Genomic DNA, 11,406 nt, shown 5'->3' with positions numbered 1-11,406 from the left:
TAATCTGAATTTTTTTTTCGGGGTAGTCTGAGATTATTCACAGCCATCGATGACGAAAAAGAAATCAGTTTATGGTCAGAAATGTCAGTTTCAATTTCGACGGTTCCTTCACCAAAAACTTTGCTGAGGAATAAGAGGTCAAGAATATTCCCTCCCCAAGTACATACACTGACAACCTGCTGTAAAATAGATAGGTGAGGGTGCTTATCGCAATAGGATTGACAGCAATAGCTGTGAATGTGACGTGCGACAACCCAGGAGAAGATTTGTTGGTACTGGAATTAGAAACTGAGTACGCGCCGGCATTTTTACGCGACGGGCAGGCAAGTATTGCGGTCAAGCTGCCGCAGCGGCTGGCTGCTGTTCTCAATCGTGCCTCCCGCTTTTTCTTATTTACACTGGATCTAGCGGCCGGAAAATGTGCCATATGATAGCAAATTCCACAGCTGGGAATGGCGGTGCATTTGGGCTATCACCTACTAAAAGTGTGCGATACACGATAGCTGTGAATGCCCTGTGCGACAACACGGGAGGAGATTTGCTGGTACCGGAATGAGGGTGTGCAATGATATGCACTGAATTCGATCTGCGAGGCAGCGACAGCGTCGCTGGGGCAGCTGTGCCATGTTTAAGGTTGCAGAGCATCGAAAAAATGCCAGTGGTTTTTCTCAACATATAATCCCTATCTTTGGGCCCACCGTTCACCTTGTAGACTTAACCAGTTGCTGATATATAAGCACGGATGTTTCAGTGTTTTGTCAGCAGTGCTGTCGGTATTTGTTTATTGAACTGGTGCACATACAATGTTTGCACATCCGGACAGACTATGTGTCTTGGCCATGCGTCAACTGAGCTTCAGTGTCATGGTGAACTGTGTTGTGTTTGGCTCCAGCAATCACATAAGAAAAAAGCCCGATGATAGAAATGTTGCCCAGATTGGGTTCTTTTCGATACCTGGTTATCGTTCTTTAATAGAGCCTCATTGTAAAAGAGCACAGCAGCTATGTGTGAGCATGCCTCTGCAAGGCTTGCCTTACAGGTGCAGTGTGCAGCCTGCACTTCGCTGTCTCCTTTTACGAGAAGCCATGGTATGAGTGGCTGTTCATTGAATGATTGTGAATTACTAATCTGGGAGGGCAAAAAAACAAAAACAAAAACCTGTTTTGGTGAGACAAGCAGAATTAATCATCATCATCATCAGCCTGGTTACGCCCACTGCAGGGCAAAGGCCTTTCCCATACTTCTCCACCAACCCCGGTCATGTACTAATTGTGGCCACGCCGTGCCTGCAAACTTCTTAATCTCATCCGCCCACCTAACTTTCTGCCGCCCCCTGCTACGCTTCCCTTCCCTTGGGATCCAGTCCGTAACCCTTAATGACCATCGGTTATCTTCCCTCCTCATTACATGTCCTGCCCATGCCCATTTCTTTTTCTTGATTTCAACTAGGATGTCATTAACTCGCATTTGTTCCCTCACCCAATCTGCTCTTTTCTTATCCCTTAACGTTACGCCTATCATTCTTCTTTCCATAGCTCGTTGCATCGTCCTCAATTTAAGTAGAACCCTTTTCGTAAGCCTCCAGGTTTCTGCCCCGTAGGTGAGTACTGGTAAGACACAGCTATTATATACTTTTCTCTTGAGGGATAATGGCAACCTGCTGTTCATGATCTGAGAATGCCTGCCAAATGCACCCCAGCCCATTCTTATTCTTATGATTATTTCCGTCTCATGATCCGGATCCGCCGTCACTACCTGCCCTTAGTAGATGTATTCCCTTACGACTTCCAGTGCCTCGCTGCCTATTGTAAATTGCTGTTCTCTTCCGAGACTGTTAAGCATTACTTTAGTTTTCTGCAGATTAATTTTTAGACCCACTCTTCTGCTTTGCCTCTCCAGGTCATTGAGCATGCATTGCAATTGGTCCCCTGAGTTACTAAGCAAGGCAATATCATCAGCGAATCGCAAGTTACTAAGGTATTCTCCATTAACTTTTATCCCCAATTCTTCCCAATCCAGGTCTCTGAATACCTCCTGTGAAACACGCTGTGAATAGCATTGGAGATATCGTATCTCCCTGCCTGACGCCTTTCTTTATTGGGATTTTGTTGCTTGCTTTATGGAGGACTACGGTGGCTGTGGAGTCGCTATAGATATCTTTCAGTATTTTTACATACGGCTCGTCTACACCCTGATTCCGTAATGCCTCCATGACTGCTGAGGTTTTGACGAAATAAAACGCTTTCTCATAATCAATAAAAGCTATATATAAGGGTTGGTTATGTTCCCCACATTTCTCTATCACCTGATTGATAGTGTGAATATGATCTATTGTTGAGTAGCCTTTACGGAATCCTGCCTGGTCCTTTGCTTGACAGAAGTCTAAGGTGCTCCTGATTCTATTTGCGATTACCTTAGTAAATAGTTTGTATGCAACGGACAGTAAGCTGATTGGTCTATAATTTTTCAAATCTTTGGCGTCCCCTTTCTTATGGATTAGGATTATGTTAGCGTTCTTCCAAGATTCCGGTACGCCCAAGGTCATGAGGCATTGCATATACAGGGTGGCCAGTTTCTCTACAATAATCTGTCCACCATCCTTCAACAAATCTGCTGTTACCTGATCCTCCCCAGCTGCCTTCCCCCTTTGCATATCTCCCAAGCAGAATTGACACAACATAAAAATGACAAAGCTTTGGAATCGCAATGTCTAGTTCACACTGCTTTTTTTTTTTCAATGAAGCGACGTTAACGCTACCTTTAATGATGCAAGTGGACAACACACAGTAAATTCCGCAATGAAGGCGAATGTGTTACGTGAGCACTTTGATGCACGGCTGCTGTACCCAGCTGCTCGTCAGATAACTGCAACCTTCCATTGACTTTCAAGCTTTCAATTATTGCTTGTGGGCCACGAAGCTCATTGCATTCACAAGGTAATCTTTGATGTCTGCGAGATCCACGCTAAGCAGTAGTCCAACATCATGCCGAAGCTCATCATCGTTGAGTTCGAGCGGGTCGACACAGTCGCATAAGCGCACTTTCTTTTTATAGCGTGATTTTTCTGGTTCACTCAACCCATGCATGTACGTGCTTAAGTGCATCGTTGACATACGACGTACCACTCAATAGCCAAGTCAGAAAGGACATGGGATGGTACTTGCTTGGCTACGCAGGCCTGCTTATTAGGCAGCGTGAGCTCGTGACCAAAGTTATGGATGGATGGATGGATGGATGGATGGATGGATGGATGGATGGATGGATGGACGGATGGACGGATGGACAGACGGACAGACGGACGGATAAACGAGTGGGTGGGTGGGTGGACGGACGGACGGACGGACGAACAAATGGGTGGGTGGCTGGGTGGATGGATGGCTGGATGGATGGATGGATGGATGGATGGATGGATGGATGGATGGATGGATGGATGGATGGACGGACGGACGGACGGACGGACGGATGGATGGATGGATGGAGCTGAACCCTTTAAATCGGGTGGCGGCACACACCATCTAGCCATGACTAATGATATATTTTGTACTTAATGGAGGGTGAAATTTCATTCTTGCCTTGGTTTTAGCCACCAATCAGATAACCTCCATTCGGTTATTTCTAACCACCTAAAGTCTATTTTTTCTCCACTGTCTTTGAACCCCAATGCTTTGAATAAGTCTGCCCCATTGCTCTTAACTGTAGGGTGAAGCCCTTTACAGAAAAGTATAAGGTATTCAGCCATTTCCTTCCTCTCCACACGCACACCGCATAATGTGTCTATCCCTTGGTACTTGACTGAGTACGTCTTAGTCTGCAATACTCCTGTCTTGGCTTCAAACAACAAAGAGCTTTCCCTTGAATTATCGTAGATATTTTCTTTGGCAATTTCCTGCTTGAAAGTTCCATATGTTCCCAGTGCTGATTTTGTCTGCATCCCTTTTTTCCATAGACCTCTCTGTTTCTTTAGCCTTTTTCTTAACAGATGTTTCTTGGCTTGCTTCTCTGTCATTGTCCAAATATTTGCGTGACAATTTTCTGGCTCACTTCCTTCATATTATGTCAACACTCCTCATGTACAAGTAACTGGAAACTTTCCTTGCCCACTGCTTTCCCGCCATTTCTCTAAATTGCTCCTCGAATTCTGTTTTGCTGCTAGCTTCCCTGCCCTCGAATGATGTCCATACCATGTCACCCTGCACCCCCTGTTTTGGTGTATTTCCATGTGCTCCCATAGCAAGCCTACCTACTCCTCGTTGCTTAATTTCCAACCTTGCTCTATCCTCTGATCTCATGCACAGGACTGCATTGACGAAAGTCAAACTAACGACCATCACCACTTTCCAAATCCCTCTCACCACCTCGTACCTGTTGCAATTCCACAGTGCCCTATTTTTCTTCACAGCTGCATTCCTGCTACCTTTAGTTGTTATATATTTTTCATGTTCCAATGAAGTACTCAGCCCCATTGTTTATCCACATGCCAAGATATTTGTACTCATCCACTACCTGCAGCGCAACCTCCTGATCCTATGCTCACTGCCCTGGTTATCAATAAAAATCATGACTGCCGATTTTTCATTACTAAACTTTAAACCTAACCTATCTCCCTCTTTACAGCAAATGTCCATCAATCCCTGCAAATCTTCCTTGTTGTCTGCCATAAGTACAATGTTGTCTGGATACATCAGTCCTGGTAATGACTGTTCAACCCATTCTCTTGCTTGAAGAAATAAAGGTTGAATGTAAATCTATTCCTCTCTAATTTGGTCTCTAATCCTTGTAGATACAACATAAACAACAAAGGTGGCAAAGGGCACTTCTTCCTAAGCCCCCGCTGTATCTCTATAGGCTCAGATATCTTTTCTTTCCCGTTTTATAAGCACCTTCCCAATGGGCATTCGAACTCCTCTGGACGTCTACTGGACTACCACTTCTGGATATCTTGGTCATCCATAGGACGTCCGCAGATCGCCTAAGGGCGTACGGCGGACATCCACAGGACTAGCAGGCGCATACTAATTGGCAGTCCGAGGGGTGTCCCGTGGATGTCTAGAACGGATATACGGATGTTCCTCGGACGCAAGAATTTGTTTAGGTTTTCATTGCTAAACGTCCGTCAGACATCCGTACGACGAACTGTGGACCATTAAGGGATGTCTGCAGGATTTTCATTTTTATTTAAATGGGCTGAATAGCACAGTTAGCGTAAACATTGGCTTTGTGTAGAATCTGTGCTGCAAAGATGATGCAGTATACTGACATGCACCAATGAAAATACAACTTGCACCCATGGAACAAAGATTCCAAAGCAAGCTAAGTTTACATAAAATGGACAATCACTTTCACAGAAATTTTTATTCATTTCCATTACAAAAACTCGATTTAATACATGGAGAGCCGGTATAGTGATGCAAGTGTTACAAGTACTCAAACACAGAACTGGTCACGAGACAATTGATATACTGCAAACCTGTAACATTCAGAGAAAGAATTTGTGACAGTCCTGCATTATAATAAAAGCCAACAACTTATTAGCACAAACTAAGACAAAGTCTGCAGGTGACAGCTTTTACAGCAGTACATTAAAATTTCCAGCCCCCAAGGGCTACAAGAGTGAGATGTGATCACATAATATAAGAGTGTTTACTAAGCACCACTATCGGTAGTATATCTTTAGAAACATCAATTGAGGTGGGCAGGGCCAGGTGTAGCACTCGGGGTACTTCAAAAGCATGGTACACTTCTTTCACTATAGTACGATTATTCTTCACCTTGACATCAGGGAGCATGAGAAAAAAGCTCAGAATGCCACATGGTATACGAGACAGCAACAGAGCGCAGGCATTCACTGTTTCATTAGCGTGAATGAGTCTTGAGGTGAGGCTCCTATCCCCGAAAAAAAAGTTGGCGATCAGTACGCTATCGCGTTTCACTACATTCAGTAATGAGTATACAAGGAACATAAAGGTACTAGCAATCCTCACACCTAAAATATCACACAGCTGAGACATAAATTATATGGACTGCGCCTTTTTTTTTCATATTCTAGCAATACCTTGGAAACGGCAAATGATCCCTCCTTGGTTTACACATGCATATGAACAAAACTATGCAAACAGTAGCGGCAATGTGACAAACTTGCAATGCACTACAAATAAAATACTGTTTCTTCTCGAAAAAGTAAGTCACAGTAAAACAAAATGCAAATAAGAACTGAAACAGCGATTCTCGCTATGTACTAGATAAAAACTCTGGGCTGACAGCAAGAAAACAAATACAACCCTACGCATAAAAGTAAAACGACTAGAAGAGAGCAGACTTTTTGCCGCCAGCAAAGACCAGCATAAATGATAAATACTTCACAGTGAAATAACTATCAAGGAAATTATTGTTTGTAACAAATAAACATAAATCTGGAAGTGACACAGAATGGTTAAATGTGAAATATGTGTAGCTTTGACTTGCTACATGCTAGTAGCCCTGCCACCTCTTCCTGAGGAAAAGAAGTAAATAGCAATGAACGGAACGGTTGATATATACTGAAACTGGAGTCCTCATGCAGTACTGCTCAATATAGTGCAGCCTTTCCGACTCACGGCCACATCGTAACACAAAAGAGGCATAATAAAATGTAATCAAACTGTTTCGTAGCATCACCTTGCAACACACTAGAACTTAGCCATCACTTGAATTGAGATAGTAGTAAGCTTACACTTTAGCATGGTTCCTACAATACCACGTAACATGACAATGGACAACAGGAAGTACACACAAGTGGTACTGTGCATTTATGCATGTTGTGCTGTATGCAAAAGTGTGAACATTTACCAGCTAGTTCAGCTTTCTTTAGTGGTAACACAAACTGCAACGGAAGTAGCCGCATAAGACTGACAAAAATACTGCAATGGAATCGATTACAAAATAATAGAAATATAGTGAGAGGACTACAAGAAAGGAGACATGTCAACAGAAAATCTATTAAGATCGATACACACAAAAAAGGCCGTTCAGAAGCATGCAGCCATGACTTGCGAGAAAGAAAGACTGCAGTGGACTGGCTGCCCTTCACTCATTGAAGTACTCAGTGAAGACAAAATGCCCACTGATGCCTTGATGCCTTCTATTTCACACCCTTTTGTCACTCAGAATCTGAAAAGTGACATAAATATCAGCATTGTAAATCAGTCATTCAATGGAGAAGAAAACTGTGAAAACAATGAATTTAAGCACAAAATTGTGCACAAATAATGTTACAATATCAAATGATCAACTGCAGTCTATGAAGGCACTACTCCAGCCAATACACCAGAAAAGGAATTTTAAAGTCACAAGTATTCTAGCCCGCAGCAGTGGTTCAGTGGTATTGGCGCTCGGCTGCTCGGTCGAAGAACACTCCTGCCTGGTGCACGCAGAATGGACAAGTTGAAGGGATTTTTTCGTCTCCCGTGCCGCTTTCTCTTCAGCAAATCTCTTGCGAGCTTTCTGCATACTTTACGCGCACTACACCGTATTAATAGTGAATAGCAGCTCCCAGCAACATATGCGACCGCAAGCAATCGCGTAGAGCAGCACCTCCTTGCATATATGCGACTAAAAGAAAGGCGCTCACGCGAACTACTGCGCATATGTGGCCTGTAGACCACACCGACAAGACATGGTACAGTATAAAGTCCAGGCACGCTTCATCTTACCTTTACTGCGGGGCCAACCCGGCCAGGAGCTCAGGAGAAAGAAACAACAGTCTTGACCACCTTGCGCAGCCGTAGTGACAACTGAAAATGGTGCCTCCGCACTCACAATAAACGCGCGAAACGCTCGCCTTCGCGCCTTTTTCGCAGGCCAAGTTTCATCCTAGAGGCCAGCACTCGCATGGTGCTCGCTTCTCTCCCGGCGGAATTATTTCACCTCCCACAGGTGTACGTTTTCGCTGCTTCCCGTCAAGGTCGCGCCCGCGCTTAGCTCGCGCTGCGCGCGAAACGTCTCTTGTTTCCGACGGCGCCTCTTCGAATGACTGGAAATTATTGTGTTGTTAACTGTCACAACATCAATGTAAACACGAAAGGGTTAATGCCACCAGTGAAATTCTGCTGATGCACACTTCCAAAAATATTGCCGGAAAGAACCCGCGCGATAAAAAGAAATAGCCTCCCGCAAAAAAAAAAATGCAGGGTATGCGAAGCTTCAGAAAAGATTGCATTGGTAGTATTGGGTATGCTTGCGGCACGTTTTCTGCATCTTTAGAGAAGATCGAAATATTTATGAAGTTTCCAAATGTGTGGCTGCTGTTTATTATTATTTGAAAAGCGTCGTGAATGGACGTCAACTATACAATGGCGCAGTTGATCTCTGGTCACATCGATGCCTGGCGAGCGTGATGGCTCACAAAGGATATGCGTGATAACGCGTGAGCACTGTAAGCACAGAAATCATTCTGTGGCTCTGCAAAATGAGGCGGTCACATGTGCATGCACGTACCTTTTACGATCACGCTGTTCGTTATAATTAGAACCAGTCCACTAACCTGCCTCCGTGGGTACCTGTATGCTCTCCACCAGAAGAAGGAAATCCCATGGGCGGGTAGAATTAGATCGAATGTGGTTTATTTTATGCCGCATGTTTGAAGACTCGTTGATATATTTCGCCGACAAACGTTGATGCCTCTATTGAACAAAGTTAGCTGTGGCTATAGCTTGAACGAACTCGAGGTCGGTTCTACGTTGGTATTTGCAAGCGCAGAAATGCTCAGCAAGGGAGCAGTTCGTCACTCAAATCCGAACAAAGTCATGCTCAGGATATTGGCGAAATGTCCAGCACGAATGACCTAAGGATGTCCGCAGGAGGATAAGAAGTGGATGTTAAAGTTAGTCCGATAATGATATCCACTGGATGTCCCCAGGACGACTGCTGTAGGACTTGGACGTCGGGATCTTATCCGGACGTCCGAGGGAGTTTCAATGCCCATTGGGTTGTTACTTTTATAGATATCTTTTAAAGATTATTTACTCCATCTTCCACCTCTAGTGTGCCTAATATGTCCCACAAATCCTCTTGATATCCAGAAATGCCACCCGCTGGGGCCTGTGTTTCTTTTCTGCTATTTCAACACGCTGTGTCAATGGGAACAGATTGTCCTCTAACCTCCTTTGTTTCCGGAACCCATTTTGTAGTTCCTCCAGCACATCCTCGCCCTCCACCCATGCCTGCAGTCTGTCCTTTACAAACTGCATCACCACCCTGTAAACCACTGACATCACTGTTATGGGACAGTAGTTGTTTATGTCGGCTCTGTCCTCCTTTCCCTTATTATATCCTGCTTAGTCTCCACCCAATGGGGACTCTACCGTCCATTATCGTTTTGCTCACTACCTCTTTTAATGCTTGCTTAGATTTTGGGCCCAATGTCTTTATTAACATGATTGGAATTCTATCGGCACCTGTCAGCATGCTACTAGAAATCCTCTTCTCTGCCCTTTCCTACTCACTGTGTTCAAGTGGAGCCACTGCACTAACCAGGCTATCTTCGTCTGATAGAGTACATGCAATGTTTGATTGCTCTTTTATTTTTTTTTGTCATCATTGTTCTTATATGTTCCATTGCCTTATCTTCTTCTAGCCGAACACCTTGAGATGGAACTTTAAACTTCTGCTCGAAGCTAGTCTTATACTCAAGGAGTTGAGATGTTCCCAAAATTTCTTAGCTGCTTTTCTATCCTTCTTGTTTACTTCTGACAATCGTGGGTCCCCTTTCCTCTAATCTTCTCATTGATCAAGTGGGATGCCTTGCTTCTACAGTTATGGCGGGCACCGCTAGCACTCCTGGCGGACGATGTCATGTGCATTCCCCCTAGTGCACACCGGCATTTTCACGTGAGACGGGCGGGTGAGTATTGCAGTGAAGGTGCCGCGACAAGCAGCTACTAGTCTCAATCGCGCGCACTCCACGCATTTTCTTTACATGTGATCTAGTGACCGGAAAACGTATCATACGATTGCAGTTTGGCAATGTACTGAATGTTGGTGCCAAAAAATCCTGTTTTTCGAGAACATATCAACGAGCAAAAAGTAAGTGTAACTCAGTCGGGTCATTTTTCATGTTATCAATCGTGAATGTTGGTGCCGGGAAATTGTATGTAGCGGGATCATATCAACGAGGTTCTGCTGTACATGGCATTTTCTGTTTGCATGTGCAGGACACAAATGTGTACGAGCCCCATCTGGTGGCCAGTACTATGACTCACATGCTCGGCCACAATCTTGGAATGAGCCATGACGACGGAGGTCAGTGGCATTATCTGTTGAACTTGGCAGTACCTCCAGTTATACTGCTCTAGATGTTAATCCTAATGTTGACTTGAACTGTTTTATGTTCAGGCATCCATTGTCATGTGTATATGATATTAAGCTATCATTAATACAGGCTCTCCAGCATAGTATGCCACATTCTCAGACATTTTACAGCAGAGCTTTCATTGCCTATTCCTTCGACATTCCCTGCTGCTGCTGGCTGGCTGGCTACTGTCATGTCATATAGCTCACACACAGGATGGCATTCCTATCTTTACACTCCTACTTGTGATCATTCCTGCATTGTCAAGTTACCATGGTTGTTCGATCGTAGTCATTCTGTCTTAGTGATTTCACTGTCATCATCCCATCATGCCCACAGCTTGATCTTGGAAAGGGTGAGCTAGGCGCAGAAAAATTCACTAGGCAGGCTGCAACAGCCTGCCTAGTGAGATTCAACAAAAAAGAAAGACTAAGCCTCATTGCAGCCAATGCATCTGTGCTTAAATTGAAAGGCACATTGGCTACTTTCTTCTGCGCTCACGAAATTGGTTGCCTAAGTTCTGGGCTGGATTGATGAGGGAACAGCCCTTTTGTGACTTGGTGGCGTGAATATCCACCGATGGCAAGAGATGATCTTGTTCAGTGCAAATGACCTTGTTCTGTAGGAAACTGCCAGTGCCAGGACTCGTGGGGCTGCATAATGGCACCTGGCATTCTGTGAGTAAGCCTGTTTACAAGAAGGAGTCTTGTTCTGCACTGTGCCACACTTTTGCTTACTTTGCAGAGGAACCAACCACATCCAGCCGTACCACTTCTCATCATGCAGCCTGGAGGAGTACATTAACGCACTGCGCATTGGCCATGGCATCTGCCTCTTCAACAAGCCTGGCCAGGTAAGGAGTGTAAGAGGTGGCAGCCAGCGGCTCCCTGACGCTGTGATGTCCACACGATGTGTTCCAGGTTCTTTTGGACTGTGGTGACCTTCAGGGACCTTCGTCAGTGCCAATTCACTGCACACCGTTGGCACCTCACGGAAGTACTGACGAAGGCGTGACAAAGGCACGCACTCCTAGATTTGTCAGCAGTCCAGAGGGCTTGGAAAGGCTAGTGTAGTGTGCTGTC

The 11,406-nt window shown here is 44.7% G+C and overlaps 1 protein-coding gene and 1 pseudogene across 6 annotated transcripts in view; one reads left to right on the top strand and one right to left on the bottom strand.

Annotated features, from left to right (window-relative positions):
- The window catches only part of mmd (disintegrin and metalloproteinase domain-containing protein mind-meld), a 336,846-nt gene that overhangs the window by 186,160 nt on the left and 139,280 nt on the right, over positions 1–11,406 (top strand). For 5 of the 6 annotated variants that reach the window (XM_065455165.2, XM_065455163.2, XM_065455162.2 and 2 more), the window contains 4 exons: positions 10,188–10,275; positions 10,950–11,001; positions 11,069–11,177; positions 11,245–11,343. In XM_065455165.2, coding sequence (XP_065311237.1) covers positions 10,188–10,275; positions 10,950–11,001; positions 11,069–11,177; positions 11,245–11,343 — 348 coding nt within the window. The remainder of the gene's footprint in view (positions 1–10,187; positions 10,276–10,949; positions 11,002–11,068; positions 11,178–11,244; positions 11,344–11,406) is intronic. The other variant, XM_065455164.2, reaches the window with a different exon arrangement.
- LOC135920880 (uncharacterized) lies at positions 3,563–4,895 on the bottom strand (annotated as a pseudogene).

The sequence above is a fragment of the Dermacentor albipictus genome, chromosome 1 (genome assembly GCF_038994185.2).
Source record: "Dermacentor albipictus isolate Rhodes 1998 colony chromosome 1, USDA_Dalb.pri_finalv2, whole genome shotgun sequence".
Taxonomy (NCBI): Eukaryota; Metazoa; Arthropoda; class Arachnida; order Ixodida; family Ixodidae; genus Dermacentor; species Dermacentor albipictus.
This window is presented reverse-complemented; position numbering and strand designations above follow the sequence as displayed.